General features: G+C 48.1%; 1 protein-coding gene across 6 annotated transcripts in view; it reads left to right on the top strand.

Moving 5' to 3' along the window:
• QRICH1 (glutamine rich 1) overlaps nt 1-23,393 on the top strand; it is a 190,136-nt gene that overhangs the window by 60,859 nt on the left and 105,884 nt on the right. For all 6 annotated transcript variants that reach the window (XM_078661804.1, XM_078661803.1, XM_078661808.1 and 3 more), the window contains one exon: nt 2,274-2,609. In XM_078661804.1, the coding sequence (XP_078517930.1) occupies nt 2,295-2,609 (315 nt within the window). In that variant the 5' untranslated portion in view covers nt 2,274-2,294. The remainder of the gene's footprint in view (nt 1-2,273; nt 2,610-23,393) is intronic.

The following is a 23,393-nucleotide window of genomic DNA, read 5'->3' as shown; positions in this document are numbered from 1 at the left end:
TATTCGCCACCGAAGAGAACACGCAATTTTAGCAATTCTGTGCGTTGGAATTTCCAATGTGGGACTCGTTAGGCAACACTTTTAGTCACAGGTGGAGTATCGGGCTTCTATATGCCTTTCTGCCTATACCACTCTACCCAGAGTGCTGAAGAAGATCAAGTGCGACCGGGCCCAAGTCATTCTTGTGGCTCCGGATTGGGCACGAAGAGTGTGGTATCCCGAGCTGCTCAACATGGCCATCGATCCTTCGACCAGACTGCCTCTTCGGTAGGATCTTCTGTCCTAGTAGCAGGGTCCTCCATCCGAACCTGTCCAGCCCCCACCTCCTTGCGTGGCGATTGGCGGGTGGCAGTTGACACAGTTTGACCTGTCCCCCGAAGTCTGTAATGTAATCTTGGCAGCCAGGCGTCCCTCCTCTAAGATGGTATACCCCTGCAGATGGAATACGTTTGTGGCATGGTGCACAGCAAAGGCTGTGGATTCCCCTTTCTGCCCGTTTATCTGAGGTTCTCTTGTTCCTCGTATCTTTGGCCCAGCAGGGATCTGCTTTGGGCACTCTTTAAGGGCTACCTCTCGGCCATTTAAGCCTTCCTTAGGCTCTCTGATCAGCCTTCTCTTTTCAAGTTCCTTGTTGTAAATAGATTTCTTGAGGGCATTACTCATCTGTTTTCTCCTGTTCCCTTCGTAATGCCCCAGTGGGACTTGAACTTGGTTTTGACGTAACTTATGTGTGCTCCCTTTGAGCCACTGCATAACTGTCCTCTCAGACTGCTCACTTTGAAAACTGCTTTTCTGGTGGGCACCACCTCTGCGCGCAGGGTGAGTGAACTTCAAGCTCTGTCTTCCAAGCCTCCCTTTCGAGCTGTCCATCTTGACAAAGTCCTCCTTAGAACTAGACCTTCCTTTCTTCCCAAGGTGGATACTTCTTTCCACATTGCCCAAACCATCACTTTGCCCAAACCATCACTTTGCCCACCTTCTTTCTGCCTCTGCATCCTTTAAAAGAGGAAGAGAGGCTCCATTGTCTGGATCCAAAACGTGCGCTTTCCTTCTACTTGGATCCCACCAAACAATCTCGGGTGGACGACCAGCTCTCTGTTGGTTACGTGGGCGCTAAGAAAGGTTGGGCAGTACACAAATGGACCATCTCCAGGTGGGTCGTTCTGTGCATCAAAGCCTGCTATTCTTTGGCTAAGAAGGAGCCTCAAGTGGGGCTGCGTGCCCATTCCACCAGGTCGACGGCAGCTACTACTGCTTTGGGACGAGGAGTCCCCCTAAATGACATCTGTCAGGCAGCTAAGTGGGCATCGCTGCACAAGTTTACGAGGCATTACTACCTGGTCAGCCTAGTCCGGAGAGACGGCTTCTTTGGCCGTTCTGTCTCCAGGACTTTCTGGTGTGAACTTGGTTCGCAGACCCACCTCCAGGGTTGGTATTGCTGGGGTATCCATTCTACGGTAAGGAATTACTTACCTTCGGTAACGATATATCTGTAAGAAACATATGTTAGTTATAGATTCCTTACTGCCTTACCTGTCCTCCCCGTTCTGCGAACTGACTTCTAGGGTTAAGGACATCTTTTCAAGGCCTTAGTTTTGTGCACCAGTGGTCAGTGTCTTGCATGGTTCTGTGCTTCTGGCATGGAAAGTCGTGTACAGAACTGACGTCAGGGCGCGAGGGCGGCGGCTGTGTAGCTTCCGCCACGTCACCACAGCGCCAACGACTGATGCGGAGGTGACCGATGCCACCTTCCGATGCGCAGGGGTACAGCTGACGAAAAACTTTCCGGATCTAGTCCGACGCCTGGTCTAATTCTAAGGTAAGTAATCTATAACTAACCTATGTTTCTTACAGATATATTATTACTGAAGGTAAGTAACTCAACTGCTTCCGTGGTCACTTGTACTAGCAGAAATTGAACTGACTAGCACCGGTGCATATCTGCTCATCCAGGTATGCTGTCATGTAATGTTCAGCGTCCTGCCTTAGGACTGTCAGGGCGCAATACACACCCCATTTGTGGGCCACTGCTTGCCATCAGTAAGGTTATGACCTATCCAGAGAAACATTTAGTAGACAATTTACACATTAGCAGAACAAACTAAGATCTGTTATTCAAGACCCTGGATTGATTTGCTAAATACTCTTTTCTCTTGAAAGTGCTTTGTAAATCCATTTTGGCACCTGCATTCCTTCCTATGGGCCAAGATGCTGCTTTGGAAAGCTCTGCAAGGGATTGTTTTTTGTAACTTTGTCAATTCTTGTCTTTTTAGGACTTTTAAAGACCTGGCGAGATGAATAACTCTCTGGAGAACACAGTTTCCTTCGAAGAATATGTTCGTATGAAAGCACGGACAATTCCCCAGCACAGGATGAAGGAATTTCTTGACTCGTTGGCCACCAAGGGTTCGGAGGCCCTTCAGGAGTTTCAGCAGACCGCCACTACTACTATGGTGTATGAACAGAGTGGTAACTGCATCTACACGGATAGCACTGAAGTGGCTGGGTCATTGCTTGAGCTCGCTTGTCCTGTCACATCAAGTGTCCAGCAGCAAGTCCATCAGCAAGTTCAGCAGGAACAGCAGATGCAGGTTCAGCAGCAGGTCCAGGTAAAATGGTTCTCCGTTGACTGCATTGCATGTTATCATGTAGTGATTGGCCTTTCTTCCGTTGGAGAGAAGCAGCGGTCACAATGCGGCCACTGAAAAGTTGTGGTGCTAATGCTGGTATAACGTTTCATACTTTGGGCACCATTTTTACTGGAATGGTTGCAATGTGCTTTTCCGTTGACTGACCCCTGAGTTGGGGACCACACCCTTTATGCAGGACCGCCAGTTCTCTCCTCGGTTTCCTGCAGCTCTGTGATGAACTCATCACATGCTGCTGCAGTGGGGTGCTTCCTCAATCCCTGCACCTCCTCCCGGGGAAGCACAGCCACCTCTACCCCACCAGATTACCAACCCCTGCACCTTTGCCATGCTTGGGAGCACAGGGGCCTTCTAGTGCATTGCAGTCATCCTCCTGGCAAGCATCAGAGCTAGATCTAGGAAACTGTTTGTAGCACCGCCTTCTTTTTTATGCTTGTAAGCAAAAGCTGGCTGCACTGTCTAGGTCAGAATGGATTGTGACACAGGCAAGGGCCTCGCAGATCTCTGTCCACTCACGGCCGCTCTGACCGCTCCTAAACCTATAGCATATCTTCCACAGGAACACGAAAGTGCTGGCAGTATGACACAGCAGGGTATGTTTTATGTAATGTGGCTGGTGTTAAATAGGCTCTGTGCAGGATGTTATGTTTAATATACTGGAACCAGATGTTGCAAGATCTTGTGTGGATAACCCAGGGCTCTGTCCCAGTCCTTCTCAAACAACGCACAATCGATATCCTGTTCCCAGGTGTGTTGGAGAATCGCCAATGGGTCATGTACCTTATAGGAAATGGTCTTGGTGAGCCAGGAAATCAGAGGGTGCCCATTTCCCACCATCTACATGGTCTGCATCAGGGGGTGCAGGACTGGTTCTGTATGCAATTCCTCCCCAGGCATTCTAGCTCCACCAATGGGCATCTTTGCACTAAAAACGGACTTACTGGGAGATCAGTTTGCTCTGTCAGAAGGTCAAACTGGATAATCGCCTGCCTTGAAACACATCACCTACGGTGCCCACCCCCACAGCCTCCCAAAGTTCCGCTCCCACTCTGCTTACTGCTGTCCGAAAGATGCTCATAGTCAAATGGTAACTCCAGGGCATACCTGGAAGTCCTGGGTGATTTTCACTGTGCTCTACAGTGACTCCCATGCACCCCCGAAGGAGGCCATTTGAGGACTCTGCCAGCGCCATGCCACAAAGGAGTAGATCCAGAATCTGAGTTTGCGCCTACATCTCCGCGCCCATGTACACTAGGTTGTGCCCTGGGAACCACTGGGATGGCCACTGGAGCTTGGCTGCTAAATAATATTGCTCCAACACCAGGGTCCCCAATCCACCGCATTCAGGCGACCGCTGCTTCTCCCCTTGTTCCCTATCCATCCATCCACCCAGCATTGCATTCAAGAGACAAAAGGTGGCGCAGGAAAGGAGCCTGGGCAACATCACCACTTTCGCAAGCCCCACCTGTGTCTGTACTGTGAGGGGAAGACCGCATTAGAAAGTAATCTGAGCAGCAGGGAGGCCATTTCTTTTGTGAGGTTTCCATCCTATCATGTCTCTGGCCGCATAAAATAAGTTGATGCCCAGATAATTGAAAGACTGTGGCTCCCATCGAAAAACATGAGTCCCAACCTCGAGCGACCTGCTCAAGAAAGTCTGGTGCAAAGGGACTAAGCAGGTCTTAGCCCAATTGATGCCCAGTCCATAGGCTGCTTTTAAGTTGCCAAAGATGTGTATTACATCGGCAATACCGGCGCACACGTCCCTTATGTACATAAGGATATAGTCTGCATTTAGATGAGCAACATGAAGCTGGCTACCAACCTGTATGCCCCAGATCTGTCCAGAATGTAGTATCCTCTCCACCAATGGCTCCACTGCCAGTGCGAAGAGCGAGGGCTGAAGAGGGTAGACTGGAAACATGCCCTGCCTATCAGGAATGGCTGAGAGATCCGTCCACCTATCTGGACTTTCCGTCTGCTCCGTGTAAAAGAGCTTAATCAAATGTTGTAACCGACCTCGAATACCCATCACCCGCAGCACCTCAAACTGGTAGTGCCAGACCAGGATGTTGGAATGCCTTTTCAACATCCAGAACCAGACACACCAAGTGGGGCCGGCTCAACAGGGCCTCCTGAAAGAGTCTGCAATCTCTGGATATTGAGTGTTGTAGACCTGTCTGGTATGAAACCATTCTGGTCTTGGTGTCAGTCTGGGCATGTGCTCCAGCAGTGGCTCTGCCAGCACCTTGCTAAGAATTTTATAATCACTGCCCTTCATGGACAGTGGTTTGTTTGACGCGCCCTCCACCAGTTTGTGCTCAGGCTACAGGAGCGAAACCAGAAGCACTTTCCTCATGAATGGGGGCTGATGCCTTTCTGCCAGGGCAGTCAAATAAAGCTCTGACAACTTGGACACGGAGGATCTCATAGGTTTTGTAGAATTCAATAGGTAGGCCATCAAGGCCCAAGTTTTTCCAGGTAGGTGAAGCACGTATGGCACCCCATATCTCATGCTCAGTTATTGAGTCATGTAGGGCCTCCTGCTCTTCTGCAGGTATCCTCTGACAGAAATACCAGAGTAGCAGGCTCTCACTTGACAGGCGCAAGCAGTAGAGGGTCCCGTAGTGCCTGAAGAAAGCACTGTGGATTGTCCCCTGCATGGTGGCAACGGAAGCGGGGGAGAGGTGGATACAAGTGATCGGGTCGCTGTCAGATGCACAGCCTAGCAGCTCACCAATAGCCAGCCTGGCTTATCTCCCTCTGCATGCATCTTCATTTAGTACCCCTTATAGACTAGGTACTGGAGCGACTCGAACAGCTGTGCATCCGACAGCACATCCTCGTCCAACAGCATTGCCCTCTCAAGGCCCCACACCCCCACCGAATTGTCTCCCGCCATGACTTCCTGACTGAGGTTACTGAGGATGCCCCGCGCCCCAATAACTGCATGAATTCAATGATAGCGGATCCCTGACTTTTGTCCCTCCTACTTCACAAGGCGCATAGTGACTGTAGTACTATTTTCTGTGATATGATGAGCCAGTATCTCGTGGACCATTTCACAGAATACAGGATCCTCCAGCTCAGTGGGCTGTAAACGCCAGGTAGGCACCGGCGGGGCAGGGTCCCCCCATGCAGTGTGTAGTAATAGCGAGTTGTGACCTGACAGGGTCTTACATAGGTATTCCGCCCCTGTTACCTTAAGCTGTAGGATAGGGTGAAAATGGATGCAGGTCATGATTGGTAAAGGTATATATGATGTTAGGATCCCACCTCAGACTCCCTGCCCTAAAATTCGGCCATCCTGCGTTGTAAACTGCTCATGCCAGCCCCATTAACTACCCCGACCCCTCCCACCCAACCCTGAGACCTAAAACCCGACCCCTCCAAGAAACAAGCATTTGCAATGCAATGGGTCTCGCATTAGGAAAGTTTGAGCTATTGGTATTGTAAATGGCAAAGTTTTTATTTATGTGGTGTTTTTTTTTTTAAATAGCTAAATTAATAGCTTTGTCATTTACAATGCCAATAGTTATAACTTTCGCAAATGTGATACCTATAGCATTTGTAATGCAATATGTTTTGTATTTACATAACTTACATGGCATCCCAGAAGCGCAACCGCGCAACGCCGCCGGCCTGCGACCAGGAAGTCAGGCAGGCCGGGCGGGACAACCGGAAACAGGAAGTAAGAGGGCGGGAGCCTACCCCGCCTCCCACGGAAGAGCCGCGATTGTTTGCAGCACCGGAGCAGGCAGGAGCCTACCCTGCGCCCCGGTGCCGAAGAAGGGAGGAAGAGTCCTGCTGCCGGTGAGTGGGGCTTCGCTTTGTGGCTGGCCTGCGAGGGCGGGGGGCATGTGTGTGCGCGCGCGCGGCGGCGGGCTGTGTATGTATGTATGTGTGTGTGTGAGCGTGCGTGCGTGCGTGCGTCTTGGAGTCTGTGTGTATGCGTGTGTGACTGTGGGGGAGGAGGAGGGGGTTGCCTGTCTGGGTGCCTGCGTGTCTGTGTAAGTGTAAGTGCGTGTGTGTGTGTGTCTGTCTGTGTGCATGCATGCGCGTTAGGCTGGGAGTATGGGAGGGCGGCGCAGGACGGAACGTGCGCGTTCGCGCACACGAATCCAGGAAGAAAAGCTTGTGCATCCTCTTGTCCTCCTTCCCCCCCAGACTGATCACTATACGTCTCCAGCTGGACAAATGCATCCTTGCGGATGCATTGCCAGCGAGACCCAAAAAACGGCCCTGGCACCAGCAACCCCGCCTTGAGCCACTAAAACTGTCTCTGCAGCCTTTAAACCTGCCCCCCCCCCCCCCCGAGCCACAAATCTTGGCCGCCTGCCCTGAAAATGCCCCTACCCTAGCCCTAAAACTCGGCCCGCCCTAAAAACTACCCAGACCCCCCACCCGAGTGCAAAAACCAGCCCCCACACCTAAAACCTAGACCCAGCCCAGCTTACCAAGTCACATCCCAGTTCTTCCTGACACATGTTTTCCAGTTTCTCTCCACGCCCATCTACTCAGCTAGAATGCCGACTGCTTTAATCACGCATATGTGTGGTTAAGGTAAGCGTTCAGCTTGCCGGGAAACTGCATGCTTGCCTAGGGCCACAGTGGAAAAGGCAGTTTCCACTCCAGAACCTTACAGTGACCAATGCGCAAGCCATCGTGTGAAGTGTTGCTGCGTAGGCTCTGAAGGAAGTGGGGGGGGGGGGGGTGGTACCAATTAAGATCTGGGTCCATTATGCCGTTAATGTCGCCCCACTGGCCCATGGCAGGTGGGAACCTTTCGTTAACATTGACGATATGCCTCAGTAACTGTGATTGGGCCATATTAGGGACGTATACACTATCTGGCAGCACCTCTTGTCCATCCAACCACCCTTTCGCTCCCCCACTCCACAAAAAACAGCACAATGAAGGAAAAGAAAGGGGAGCTGCCCCTTGTGTGGTCTACTGTGTGCTGGAGTCATCAGTACGTGGGACTGCACCATTTCACAAGTCACAGTGGTTGCAGCTAGAGGATATCATCAGTTATTTAGGGTTGAGACCGCAGGGAGCAAAATGGCAGATGCGCTGTGCTGAGTGATCACCGACTGGACTTCAGTAAGGATCCCAGAAGTGATCCGTTGCTGTAGGCATCAATATCTGCTTGTGTGGGAGCCCTAGAGAGACTGGCATCGCACCGGGGCAGCTTTCCCTGGTGCCACAAGTGTCTCGGTAGTTGTTGGCCCGGGGAGGATCTCCGCAGGGTGGCATTGTTATCCTCAGAGGAGGCATGTCGCAGTTGCTCTACCGAGTCCCATGCATCACTCTTCTCTGTAAAGCAGTAGGATTTTCTATTCGCTAGTACTTTTACTTTTCTTGGAAATATGAGTGAGTACTTAAGAGCAGCCTCTCTCAGCTTAAGCTTTACTTTACGGAAGGTTGCCCTCTTGCACTAAACCATGAGAGTAAAGCCGGGGAACAGGATATTAACATTTTTGACGGTAACACTGCCCAGGCACCTAGCGGCTAGCAGCACTGTGTCCCTGTCCTTAAAGGTAAGCATCTCCACAGATGTTTAGGGGCTCCCCTGGTCCTTGCAAAGTCACCACTACTGCTGGGGCAGACCGGACAGGTGGGTCTCAGTATCCCTGAAGTCCCTCGACGTACAGGTTGCTCTTTCTTGGTGTTGGTGTCTGGTCTGGACACACAAGGCCTTGGTTGTTGCAAGGGGTACTGTAGCCCCGGTATTGGTTTTATACGTCTCCGGCCGGTCCTGGCATCCCCACGCTTGGAGAAGGATGGATCTAACCTGTGACAGCATGGCAACCTCTTCCTGGGCGGCTGCTGCGTTGGTGTTCCCGATAAGCGGCAGGACCGTGAACTGAACCATGCTTCTTTGCTGCCTGCAGTCGCTGCTCCAAAGGAGTTCTCTGGTGATTTTGCGAAGCACTGCAGCCCTTTTGGTTTCTTGGAGTCTGCACAGCAGCAGGACGAGTCAGTTTCTCCAGGAGGGCTGGGTGCAGCAGGCAGGCTTGCAGGGTTGGTGCCAAGTCAGTCAATGCTTCTCTGTTCTCATGTCAGCAGTCTTTCCACTCCTTCTTTGTGTCTGTCGAATCTGAATCTGAGGTCCTGGCATCAGGAGTGCCACCTAAATACTGTATTAAGGGGTGTTACAGGGAGTGTCAGGTAGTAGCCAATGAGCTACCTACCTTTCGAGTTACTACACCCTCTATATTACCACTTCCTGTGGAAAGTGTGCATTACCCTTCCCAGAGGAACTCATTCCCCCAAAAACCAAGATGATGGAATTTTCCTGGTCGTGTGCACTTCAGGTTGCCCACCTTAGGGGTTGTATTAGCCTTAGGATGAACACACCACCTAACTAGCTCGTTTTCCTGGTGCCAAATGGGCCCAGGGCTGAGGGTTGCCAGTTCACCTATCTGGGGAAGCCTTAGGTCGCATATCCAGGCCTTCGAAGCCTCCTACCTGGATATGCTGATTACCAGTCATGCTGCTTGGAGGAGGTGACAACACCTCCTGCCAGAGCAGGCATTGTTTTTGCCCTCAGAGAGCCCAGGCTTGTACTTTCAGGGGGTCAGAAACCTGTCTGTGGTGGCAGGCTGGTCTACACCAGTCAGCTAGAGCACGAGTAGTTGGTACATTTTTAGGGGGCACCTCAAAGGTGCCCTCTGGGTGCATGTGCTAACGAATCCACCACTGGAATCAGTGTGAGTTTATCAATGCGAGGTGTTTGATATTGACCCCCAGACTCAAATGCATCCTACTCAACTGCAGATCGGCCCAGAGGCACTCCTCCAACATTGCAGATCTCGTCACATCAATGGATCTTGACCTAACCATTTTGACTGAAACATGGTTAACTGAAGCCTCTACCCCTATCATGGACATTCTAGTTCCCCCCAATTACCACATCATTAGACTCGATAGGACCGGCAAGACGGGCGGGGGAATCGCATGCATTTTCAGGAGCAACCTCTCCGTTGCTAAAATCACTTCCCCCTCCCTCACGTCTTGTGAACTCTTCTTTCTCCAGTATTAGGGGTGTCTTTCATAGATTCACATGCCTGAATCATTCCCCGTCGTCGGAGTGGGAGTCCCACGGTATATAAAAAAGCAATAAAATGCTATAAATACCATAGTAAATACCAATAAAAACAAACCAGGAAGTAAAGTAGCCAAGCTACAGAAGAAAAAACTTCCACATTAGTGACTATCCCTGTCATTTTGTGTAGCCCAAACTGCAGCCAATCAGGCGACAGCACCCACCAGAAGGTTCCCTCCAGAGGCTCAGGCTGTCAGATTTTTTACCGCACGTCGTGTGCAGGGAGTCTCCCTGAGCTCTGCTCAGTTTCTTCATATATATTATATCTATCTATTAAATTTTGTGATATTTCTCACACAAAGTCTATTTGTTGACCCTGTGTCACTGGTGGAAGGCTGAGACCGTTTCCATGGATCATTTGTCTGCCTGTTGCTGACATGGTTGGATAGAAGGGGATGTTCTTGTGATTATGGCTACCCCCCTTCTGATGTGGGAGGTGTTTTCGATATTTTTATGGCTTTACTTCACCAGCTGAGTTTGCTTCAAAGGTAAGGGTCTTTGACCTGCTACGAGTCTGCCTCCCACATCTACGCCCACGAGATTTACTCTCAGGCGTTTAGACTCGTTTTGTGCATTTTTTCTTCTGAGGAGATGCCAGCTTGCTGACTAGAAGCTCTTGGTATTCTAAGACGGCAATCTCTGCCGTCACTGGTGATCTACGGTGTCACAGGACTACAGGATCCTGTTGACAGAGCCCTCAGATGCACTGGTTGTAAGTCGCAGGAGGCTGCGTTGACAGAGCCCTCAGATGCACTGGTTGTAAGTCGCAGGAGGCTGCGCAGCCGACAAGGAGCTTCGCTGAACAACAGCCTTTTTACAGATTGCAATTTTGCCTCGTCAATGCTCGCCTCGACGACGAGTTTTGCCGCGTCGACGACGAGCAACGTCGACTGTGAATGGCATCGTCGACGGGAACCTTTCGTCCACGACAAGGGGGCTGCGTCGACGACGAGCCTCGTCGACGACGAGGGAGCTCCGTCGACGGCGAGCCGCGTTGACGGCGAGCCTCGTCGACGGTGAGGGGTGTCCCTCATTAACGCTGAACAGCTATCGTCGACGGCGAGATGCCTCGTCGACGCTAAAGAGCACTCGTCGACGGTGGGAAGCCCCGTCGACGGCGAAGGACCTCGTCGACGGCGAGATGCCTCGTCGACGCTGTAGAGCAATCGTCGACGGTGGGAAGCCCCGTCGACGGCGAAGGACCTCGTCGACGGCGAGATGCCTCGTCGACGCTGTAGAGCAATCGTCGACGGTGGGAAGCCCCGTCGACGGTGAGGGGCCTCGTCGACGGAGGGGTGCCTCGTCGACGGGGAGATGAGGTGCCTCGTCGAGGGAGCAGTGTGTCCCTCGTCGACGCTGAAGAGCAGTCATCGACGGTAAGAGTCTCGTCGGCGTTTGTGAGCCTGTTCATCTGACATAGTCAAGACAGTAATACTCCCATCATAAACTGCCACTGTTTAAACCCATTCAGATGAGTTGGACATATATCGAAAGATGTAGATTTATTAACACTTTTGCAAATAAATTGTTTTTTAGCAATTACTGCAGTGCACTTTCAGTCCGGAGATCGTGGGCTTGCACATACACTGGGACTACTGGTGTTTATAAATGCAGATGAGTACAAGTGCGTATTTGTTGGAATAAATATTGATGAGCACATGATCGCTTTGTGATCACAACAATAGGGTCAAGGAACCCAGAACATGCATAGCCTTTTACACAGACCATCTTGCTGGCAATCTCCGAAGTGTTGCTTCACTTTGGAAATATTTACATGCATTCATGAGTCGCTGCTCTGCTCCCCAAGCAGTTCAGACAGTGACGGTTGGCTCAATAGCAGTGGGCCACTAACAGTGGCCCTTCTCACATGTGATCCATCGGCCATTGGCATTGAACCTGGCATCTCTAGGCTATCAACAGTGAGCCAATAAGCAGTGCAGTTGGGGGCCATTAACAGTGGGCACATCGGCAGTTGCCACGCAGGCTTTAGGTCCGTACACAGCTGGCCCATTGACGACAGTTCTCTTAATCACTAGCAGGCTCGTCGACGACTTTCAAAGTTGACAAACTACTCGATTCACCAATCATCCTCAGTGATGGTGAGTTTTATGTGGAATGTTGACCAAGTTATAGATCAGTTTTTCGTTACCAGCAAACAGTACGTCTACGGAGGACTTGTAGACTGAGAGCGTCAGCTGTCACCTCCACAGTGGTTTAGGTCTGCAACAGTTTCCTTTGCGGACACTGAGGGTCACGTTTTCTTGTTATCCTCTCTAATACTCCACCCAGTCCATGGTCAGGTTAGTCGACGCTTGGTCCACTTGGGCTTATTACAGTGTTACTTTACCCGACTTATTAGTCGTAGCCTCCTTTTAGCAAGTTACGGGATCTTGTATGATTCTTTATTCTTCTATCCTCCGGTGGATGTTGACGGATTTACCCTCCTCATGTTAAGAACGGCGCTAGTGACTCTCGGGCAATCTTTTAGCTCTCTGGACAGGTTCAATTTTAACATGGAGGCACAGAATGTGCGTATCCTTGAATACCCCTACACGGGAGCTTCTAAAATTTTTAACAAAAAAGAAGGACAAAAGATAATTATCAACAAAACACCGTGCAGTAAACATTACATCTCCAAGTTTTGCAGTATCGGGTGGCGGAGTTAAGGTTGGAGGAACCCTTAGTTCCTCGCCCACAAGTCCATACTGAGATAATGGCCATGCCTTTTTATAGTTGTTACTTCTGGGCCATCATATTGACCAAACAATACCGCGCCTTCGATTCTCCGCAGTACGGGGATCAAATCTTTCGGGGTGCCCGAGGACAGTTTACGCATTTTAATCCTAGAAGTTCCACCCAGTACCTGATATGCAACTGTATGATTCGACTCTAAATCGTATACAGGAAGTCATTTTTCCAGGACACTACGACTTACTTTAAAGCCCATCATGACTCCATTCCAGGTGTGATAAGGATGGCATATCTCTAAGATTTCACTTGGTCACCACTACGATTTATATATGGAAAATTCTAATTGTAATGTCAAAAGAGCATCCTCTAGAATTTGGACAATTTCCTGTATGCTACGCCTTCATAGTGACCGCATTCGATTCATCTGCGCGAGTCATTTACAAATTGACTTATGTATACATCAGGGACCGTCGGAGTGGTTCTGAATCTAATAAGGAGTTAGGTTTTTTTCCTCTCAGATCCTCTTCAACCATGTTGTGATATCGAAGTAGTCGCAGGAATATCACGAAATGAGTACTTGTGAAACATAGTTTGATCTTATATGAAGATCAATTGAACGCCATATTTTGGCGGTTTTTACTTTTGTCTGGTCAGACATGTAGCGCTTTTGTCTGGTCAGACATGTAGCGCTGGATTTTTGGTCATCTCTGCGCAAACATTTTTCAAAGGTTGTACCTCAAGAAAGTTTTTCAAATGTTACTGCCAGAGACCTAACAAGTGCACTCGACCTCCAGAGTGTCAAGATTTAGGTAACAATGCTTCCTCAGCACGGGACGTGGTTACTCTATACTCTATGTTATATCACAGGCCTATCTTGTCAGGACTCTCGGTCCACTCCACGTGATTCTTATGTACATTCTGGCAGCTGTTCTGTGTCTGCAATACATACGCATTCATCATTTCTGAGACAGGTTTCTTTACAGAGGATCACTCTTCTTAATAGCAATCCAGTACACCCAAACTTCTCCAGTATTAGTGGGTGTCCTTCTGCACAGGATAACAATGCTACAGCAACTGCATAAACTTTGGTTTCACGTCTCTGATTCATTTGAAGCTCTCATTACAATCCCTCCTCGATGCGAGAGGTTTCTCTTTCTTGGGTGAATCCAAGACAGACATTTATACACAAGGTGTGTTTTTTCCCTCAAACAGGTATCACATTGCACAAGCACCATAGACACACCCCTCAGGAATTCGGGAGCACTATTATGGGCTGAAGATCTTCGGGAAATGAGCCCTCATATGAGGTTTGGCACGTCATCCTGCAAAGCAAAGAGACATCTGCCTTACCCTCCAATTTTGTTACGCAATAATTTCGAGGAGACAACTGTATTGGCGCATAGACAATACACCTGGTATACTCTATGTCACTAAACACAAAGGGCTTGATCAGCTTTGTTGCCTCAAGAAGCCGGTGATCTATGTGCATGAGCGATAGAACGCACACAACTTCCTGGCGATTCCACGTTCCTGGTACAAGACACAGTCTGGCAGGCACTCTCAGCAGGACAACAATTTCCACTCTCGAGTGAGTGTTTCCTCTACGGAATATGGATTCAAATTTCGTCAGTAAGGTGCTTCCAAATCTGGTCTTTTCGCGACCAAGAAGAACAGCACATTCTGGTGTTTTTCAAGTTGGCATCACCACAAGAATTTACAGGGAAATGCGTTTCTTGTCCAACTGATCTCAATCTGATTCCATTTTCCACCGCTACCTTTGGGTCCCAGAGTTCTCCGAAAGTACAAACTGGAGTGATGTTGAGTATCCCTCTTCACCCCTCATGGCTTCGCCAAGAATGATTTACTGGGTTTCCTTTTTTTCCAGTCGGAGTACGACTCAATTCGGAGGTGTCCACCTCCGGATCTATTTCTTTCAGAGCGGCCAGGTTTATCACTCGGAACAGCCATCTTTGAGGTCACTGGCCTGCCCCTGCTTACCTTTGGTTCGCCTATCTAAACATCCCTGCCGTTGGCAAGGGAGTGTTCGCCATAACAGGGACAAGATCTCCAACGCAAATGTTTTTGCGTTATCTGATATTGTTCAGTTAGAATTCATCCTCTTACTCTTAATAGCTATCAAGTTCAGGATTGCCTCATGCAATTCTACTATTACCTTAACTGGCAGCGGCTCCAGATGCCGACAAGATGGGATCACATCTCTTTATTCCTCAAAAAATATGACTCAATCCTTCAAGAAAAATTCAGATTGTTTTTTCTCCATCAGTTCGTCCATTACCTTCGAGACATCTCAGTGTGGTAATAGGGCAGTTCATGTGATATCCTTTCAACTTTTCCTCAGTGATGATCTACGATGACTTAGAAAGGTGTCATTTTCTTTTTCTTGGCTTTAACAGTCCTCTATTAGAGTCAGTTGGGTTCAGATCTTTCGATTCTTTAGCCTTTTTCATACAGTTCTCTATAACTCTATGGTGGTTTGAGTTACTCGGGAGTTCATACTTACTCGCCTCCGGAATTTCTTTCGGATCGAGCCTGTAAATTCGACTGCATCTTTACCTCCACCACTATCAACAAACTGGTTGTTTCCAGACACTTGATAATAGAAGAGGTTTCAAATGTTCTGTTTACAAGGGATAGTTCGGTTTTTCGCTGATCTGATCAATTTATTACTGAGGTACGATTGGTTACAACCCAACAGGGTCTAGGCGAACAGTTGCATTATTGATCTTTTGCTCCGATCGATATTTTGCCATGCACAAGTCGAACAGCCTTGCTAGCTGCCCCTAGTACGCACTCTACCAGGCCAATGTCTTCCTCAACTGCTCTGTTTGATGGAGTTCTTCTCCAGCATCTCGGCAGAGCAACAACCTAGGTTAGCAGCCTTGTTTTCTCCAATCACTACTGTTTGTGGCAGCCAGTAAGACCAAGGTTTCCATGTGTCCAGCAGTTCTATGTATTCTTTTCAGCTAAGGTGAGCCTCTGTTCCCACCTCCTTTTTTCCTGCAGTCAGACGCTTCTCTTCCGTTTTCAGAGTGCACATTCTTCACTAGTTGCATTTTATCATGTTCCAGGCTATGTTAAGACATTTTATATATATATATATATATATATATAATTCATATAATGTGCACAGTTTGACAAGCTGGGTTACTATGGCGTCTGCCTAGCAAGGATATTTACTGCTATCTACTCTGATTCAGGCATGTGAATCTATGAAAGACACCCCTAATACTGGAGAAGAACAATAGTTACTTACCTGTAATCTGTGGTTCTCCAGTATTGGTGTCTTTCATAGATTCACATGCAACCCGCCCACCTCCCCTTCAGAGGCTCTTAGCATACTTTGGTTTACTATCACTCCGTGCGACAAAATCTGACAGCCTGAGCCTCTGGAGGGAACCTTCTGGTGGGTGCTGTCGCCTGATTGGCTGCAGTTTGGGCTACACAAAATGACAGGGATAGTCACTAATGTGGAAGTTTTTTCTTCTGTAGCTTGGCTACTTTACTTCCTGGTTTGTTTTTATTGGTATTTACTATGGTATTTATAGCATTTTATTGCTTTTTTATATACCGTGGGACTCCCACTCCGACGACGGGGAATGATTCAGGCATGTGAATCTATGAAAGACACCAATACTGGAGAACCACAGATTACAGGTAAGTAACTATTGTTCGTCTTGATATCTCCAGCGAGGGCAAACCAGTATGTGCTCTACATCTCATCTATCACCCGCCTGGGGACAACCTCATCTTCACCCAACAACTCATGGACACGATCTCATCCAACGCTGGTCGGCATATCACGCAAATCTACCTGGGTGACTTCAATCTCCACTGGAACGATCAGAAAGACGCAGTGGTGAATAGTCTCAAAACTTTCCTTGACGTGCTTAACCTCACCCAAATATGCAACCGCCCAACACACGACAAAGGCTCCATACTTGATCTCATCATCGCCAACGAAGACTCCACCCAATTAGGGGCAATCCAACCTTGTGATTGGTCAGACCACCACATTATCACCTTCTTCATCAATGAAAAGGTTAAACCTATCACGGCTCAACCCACCAAATCTTAGATCTGGAAAAGGGACATGAAGAACCTTAACCCCGACTCCCTGCCTCCCCACCTCACCAATTGCCTCCTTCCCCCTCCTGGCACCTCTGATGTTCAATCACTGACTGACCACTACCTCGACTCTATGAATTCAATAATCAATGAAGCCGCCCCACTGCAACTAAAGAGTCTCCACCAAGATCTCGAACCCTTGGTATGATGGCAGACTCAATGAAGACAGGCGTGCTATGCGAATGGCAGAGCGCACATGGAGATCTGACCCCTCATCACGGCATCGCAAAATACTTAAGAGCAAGAGAAATGCCTACTTCAGGAAAATCAAGCACGCAAAATCTGCCTTCTTCAGCCTTCAGCTGGACCAAGCAAAAAACAGACCAAGAAAGCTGTTCGAACTAGTCAAAACTCAAACCAAGACGCAACCCTTACTATCAAACGACACAACAAACGACATCCCACACTGTGAAGACTTTTCTGCTTTCTTTAAGCTAAAGACCGACAACATAAGGAGTGACCTCCTTAATGATGTAAGTCGATACCCGAGCCTCATCAAAAGGCCCGACACCCAACCTAAGAATAACGCTTCCTGGTCGTCTTTCGACACCTACTCTGAAGAAGCAATACACAAACTGCTCGGCACCTTGAAGCCCTCTAATCACCTCACAGACCCACTACCTGCTAATGCTGTTAGAGACTTCATCCCCGTTCTCCTCCCACTCTGGACTAAAATCATTAACAGCTCCCTTCAGCAAGGTCTCATCCCAGACTCCCTCAAAGTGGGGCAAGTCACACCCATACTCCAGAAACCTACAGCTGACCCGGCGGACTTAAACAATTACCGCCCTATCACCAATATCCCCATTCTGGCCAACCTGCTGGAAAAATGTGTGCAACTCCAACTAACAAAACACATTGACCAGTTCGAATTCCTCGACCCTCATCAATCAGGCTTCCGAGCGAAACACAGCACGGAAACGGCCATGACACACATAATTGATGACGCCCTCCAAATCCTTGATCGCAACGACTCCTGCCTCCTCATCCTCCTGGACCTCTCCTCAGCATTCGACACGGTCAAATATGAGAATCTATTAGAGCTCCTAAATACCAGAATGGGCTTATCCGGGACTGTGCTCAAATGGTTCACTTCCTTCCTACACAACCGATCTCAGAAGTTCAAGATCAACAACGTGCTGTCCTCCCCTGTGCCAGTAGATTTAGGCGTCCCACAAGGATCTTCCCTCTCACCCACGCTGTTCAACCTCATCATGGAACCACTCGCTACCTTGCTCCAAGCATCCAATGTACACTTCCATATGTATGCCGATGACACTCAACTTTACCTAAAGGTACAATCCCCGGAAGATATCAAACTTCTGAACTGCACACTTAGAAACACCCAATCGTGGTTGGCCGACAATCACCTCAAACTAAATGCGTTGAAAACTGAATTCCTCCTGATATCACCCCCTGCGAAAATTACCACCACCCAAATATGGCTCAATCACCTAACAGCACTCAATGTCCGACTCACCATCGTGGACTCTGCGAAATCCTTAGGTATCACACTGGACGCAAAGCTCAATATGCAACAGCACATTAGCAAAGCAACGAAAGGAGCTAACTTCCAAATCAACACTCTGAGGAAACTCAAACCCTTCCTCCCAGCCAAAGATTTCCTAACTACTGTACAAGCCCTAGTCATCCCCCGCATAGACTATGGAATTGTGGCCCTCAGTGGACTCCCTCAAGCAACAACCGCACCCCTAAGAGCCTCCTTGAATGCTGCCGCGAGACTAATTTCTGGCTCAAGGAAACACTCTCATATAACCCCTGACTTGAAATCCCTGAAATGGCTTCCCTTTGAAGCCAGAATACAACTGAAAATTGCTGTTATGACACACTCAGCCATACACCACAAGGCACCTAACTACCTCACTCAAAAGTTGTCTATATCAGGAGGCTCGAGATCCAATAGAAGTACAAAAAGTCTGCTCCTGAAACCTCGCAGATTCCGTAAGGAAAAAACATACAAACGCGCCTTCTCAGGAATGGCACCCAGGATCTGGAATGCACTCCCTCCTGAAACGAGTCTTATCTCCTCCACTGCACTCTTCAAGAAAGAAGTGAAAGCCATCCTTATGGCCAAGTTCACCTGATCCTTACTGTTGCTGCTCAGAGACTTTGCACCGATTTTGTAACGTTGGATACTTAATGGTCCAATAACTTTATAGTCATGACCTCCTGACCCCTTTTGCAGTTGGATCAAAGACTCTGCACCGCCTTATTTTATTGTCTATTTTGAGTGTTTATTGGTTTCTACTGATCTCTATGGTAGTTGGATCAGAGTCTCTGCACCGCCTTATTTTATTGTCTATTTGGGTGTTTACTGTTTTCTCATGATCTCTATTGTAGCTAGATCAGACTCTGCACCGCCTTATATCATTGTCTATTTGAGTGTTTACTGTTATCTCATGATCTCTATTGTAGCTAGATCAAAGACTCTGCACCGCCTTATTTTACTGTCTATCTGAGTGTTTACTTTTATCTTATCAGCACATGACTGTTATCCTATTATGCTACCGTTTACTATACTGTACCCAATTATTATGACTACTCACCCTCCTGTTGCCCACTCCCCCCCTGTGAAGCGCTCTGATATCTGTAAAGATCTTGTTTGCGCTATATAAAACTTTGAATAAATAAATAAATAAATTGAACACAATAGGTTTCAGGAAAGCCATTATGGACCTAGGAAACTTGTTTTGACCAGTGCCCCAGTACAAACCTTAAGATGTTTTCCCTGTTCCCTTTTACTCTTAAGTAATGGAACTGGTCAGCACAGGGGCAATTCCCCGTAGCCAGACAGGAGAAGTGGTACACAGAGGCTCTCAGAACGGAGAAACAAGAATGTAGGAGGATAGAAAAGAGGTGGAGAAAATGTCATTCGGAAGATAATAAGAAGGCCCACCGGGCAGCACAAGCTAATTATTATAAACATGTTAAAGCCGCCCGCAAAAATTGCATAACGCAACAACTCACACAAGCTGGTAATTCTCCTAAAGAATTATATCGGATCCTTGAGACATTCGTCAAGCCAACTGCTAGTGTAGGCTTAGATGATTTTTCTCAAAGTCTGTGTGAGGAGGTCTCTCTATATTTCGAAAATAAAATTGACTCCATTTATGACAAGATTTTGGTGTCCCAAACAGAAAGAGGTACCTTGAATACACCTCTCCCCAATAAGAACACCAATTTCTCTCTGACCACCTTCCCTCCCATTAAAAGTGAAGAACTTGAAACACTAATGACCCATGTAAAATCTGGGTCTCCAGAAGATCTGATTCCTGCCAAAATTTTAGTCCCCCTGAGTCCCTTGCTGGGCCCCTATATTCAAGAGGTTTTAAATCAGTCCCTAAAGAAGGGAAACGTGCCCACTGTGTGGAAGAGAGCGGTGGTGAACCCCATCCGCAAGAATGCTGTTCTCCCGTGGTCGGAACTTTCCAGCCTCCGACCCATCTCCCTCTTACTCTATTTTGGTAAGCTTGCAGAGAAACACGTCAACGCACACCTGTCCATCTACATCGAGGCAGCGGGCGGCCTAGACCACTCTCAATCTGGTTTTAGGCCTAACCATAGCACAGAGTCAGCTCTCCTGTCAGTGACTGATACTATCAGGATGTCACTTGATGGGGGGAGCTCAGTGATTCTGGTGCTATTGGATTTGTCTGCTGCCTTCGACACAGTGTCGCATGACATCCTTCTCGGCCGGTTGAGGGAGGTGGGAATAAAAGGGGCTGCCATGGCATGGTTAGAAAGCTTTCTTGCGGACCGCCAACAAGGTGTCAAATTAGGCTCCTACAATTCCATCTGTAGGAAGCTGACCAAGGGTGTGCCACAGAGCTCTTGCTTGAGCCCCACGTTATTTAACGTATACGTGGCCCCCTTGGCAGACATCATAAGATCCTACGGGTTCACCCCAATCTCCTATGCTGATGACACCCAGCTGCTGTTTCCCTTCCAAACTCTTACACCAACGGTTATAAAATCTTTCCAAAATGGTATGCGAGCCGTGGCAGATTGGATGGCCCACAACTTCCTCCAATGCAACGTGACCAAGACTGAAGTCATGTTGTTTGGAGGGGCCACTCTGCTATGGTCTCCCGAATGGTGGCCATCTGAGCTAGGACCTGTTCCGGCACCAAAGCAGACCGTAAAAAATCTGGGAGTGCGTCTAGATCAAGCATTGATCTTAAAAGACCACGTCAATCTAGTCACGGGAACTTGTTTCCGAGTGATAGGGTTGCTTCGACGCATATTCCCCTTCCTACCTGACATCCATAGGAAGACGCTGGTACAAGCATTGGTCATCGGTCGGATGGACTATTGCAATGGACTGCTTATTTCTGCCAACCAAGAACAGCTGGGTAGGCTGCAGGTGGTACAGAATACCGCGGCAAGACTCATTTTGAATGCTTTGCCCCGTACTCCCTCACGCCCTCTCCTCTCTTCTCTTCACTGGCTACCGGTGAAACAGCGCATTGACTTCAAAGTATGTTGTATAATGCACAAATGTATCTACGGATCCGGCCCTCAATATCTAAGAGACATATTTGTCCCCTACTTACCAAGACGTGCTCTACGTTCCAGTAGCACTATGCTGCTTCAGGTCCCTAGGGTGACGAGAGCAAGACAGGGAGGACGGGCCATCTCTCTTAAAGGCCCGATGCTTTGGAATTCTCTGCCCCCATTGCTGAGACACACCTCCAACCATTTGTCCTTTAGAAGGAAGTTAAAAACATACCTTTTTTCCCAAGACTAATGTTTTCCCCCGCAATCGCAGCAGTCTTATGTCCTTGGTAGTTCCATGATACCTGTTCAGAAGCTACGCGCGGAGATACCCCTTCGGGGCTGATTCAGGCGCGAAATAAGCATATAAATAAATAAATATCAGCTCATGCAGATGTGTGCTCACATGTAATATAATGCACCCTGCCTTATGGGCTGGAAGGCCTTCTGTAGGGGCGTCTTACAAATATTACATTGCAGTGTTAAGGACATGGCACACAGGGTGTGTGCCGTGTCATGTTTTCACTTTTTAGAACACGTTATGCAGTCTGCAGTGGCAGTCTGTCTGAGTTTAGTGCTGGGTCCTTTAGAGTGACACAAGATATGCTGCAGCTCTTAGGTACCCTCTTCTGAACCTGTGCCCTGGGTTCCAGGAGTACCACATACTAGGGACTTACAGAGGTGCTAAAGGCCTGGTCGGTTGGAGATCAGATGACCAGTTATCTTGTTTTGGGAGAAGAACACTGGCACTGGGTACCTGGTTAGCTGGAACCCAGTGCACTCCAGTCAAAGCTGCATCAAATACCAAGCAAAAAGTGTGGGGGGGGGGGGGGCTGGCTACTGCAAGAAAAACCCAGTTTCCTTCAACGCGCTGCAGAGCTGCTTCAGCAACATTTGAGTCTACCTTGCTTTATTGCTCTCTGCAGAGGACCCACAGCAGAGCCTTCTCTGGCCTCTTAATCTACCTCCACCACCAAGAATGGTTTCATCACATGCTTCCTCTCTGTTTTTTAAAGTACTTTCTCCTGCTTTTGGCTTGTTTTTTATTTTTTTTATTTCTTCTTCTTTCTCCCCCCCCCCATTGTTCTGAGTGCTTTTTCTACTTTTGCCTTATTTTTTTACTGTTTTCTGTTTTTCTGCATGCTTTCTTTGTTTTTCTGAGTTCTTTTCCTGCTTATGCCTAATTTTTAATGCTTTCTCCTTCCTCCTTCCCCCCGTTTTTCTGAGTGCTTTTTATTCTGTTGCGTTGTTTTTGTTTTACTGCTTTCTCCTTCCTTCCCCCTGTTTTTCTGAATTTGTTTGCCTCGTTTTTTACTGCTTTCTCCATCCTTGCCCCAAAATTTTTTGAGAGCTTTTCCTGCTTTTGCCTCACTTTCTTCTCTTGGCTTCCTCTCTCATTTTTTTCTGAGTTCTTTCTCCGGCTTTTGCCTTTTTTTTTCACTGTTTTCTCTGTGAAGCAGCTAACCACTTCAGCACCTTAAGACCCTCACGGGTGTGTTGCTGCGCTTCATAAATCTTGATTGACCACAGAGTTTAAAGTTTCCTGCCTCTGACACCATAAAGCTCTCCGAATGACCATGTTCCACTTTACACTCCTTCAGCCTCCTTTGAGGGATTCGGACTCCCCACAAATGCCCAGAAAAAGAAATTGCACACATAATGTCATTGTCCCCTCCTTTGCTGCATTCAGATCATGGTGATTCGAGGTCTTCGTCCTGACCCACATCTGCAGGCTCATCATTCATAGTTTATGGTGGATAACACAACCAACATTTGCAATGTGTTAGTGGCTGGGGCCTCTAAATTGAATATCCCCATGTAGGCACCTCAAAACATTTTGGTCTGTGATTTATGGCTATGTTTCAACTGAGGGGGATCGCCAAGGCCTCTTCTTCAATTGGTGCCAGGCTGCTAGATTGGCAGAGGAGTAAATCCTCACATCTGCTCCTGTCAAAACAGCAACTCCACATTTGCTGAAAAAAATATAAATGTCCTCAACAAGACCCGGACTTAGTAAAGTGAGATCCCAAGTTGGATTCTTTAATAGTGTTTGCTGTTATGAAAAGGCATGCTTCTGCCCCGGAAACCTATGCACTTCTTGACCGGGAGAGCAAAGAAATGGTTACAGGTAGTAGAAATGTGTGTTCAACAGCCACAGCACTAAAGTTGACCACTACCCTCCTAGAATATTATGCCTTAATATCTGGGCTGATCTAAAGTAATTCACCGAAGGCTTCCCTATACATTGTGGGCAGGACTTTAAAGAGAAGGTACGAAAATGCTGT

Source organism: Lissotriton helveticus, chromosome 9 (genome assembly GCF_964261635.1).
Source record: "Lissotriton helveticus chromosome 9, aLisHel1.1, whole genome shotgun sequence".
Lineage (NCBI taxonomy): Eukaryota > Metazoa > Chordata > Amphibia > Caudata > Salamandridae > Lissotriton > Lissotriton helveticus.
This window is presented reverse-complemented; position numbering and strand designations above follow the sequence as displayed.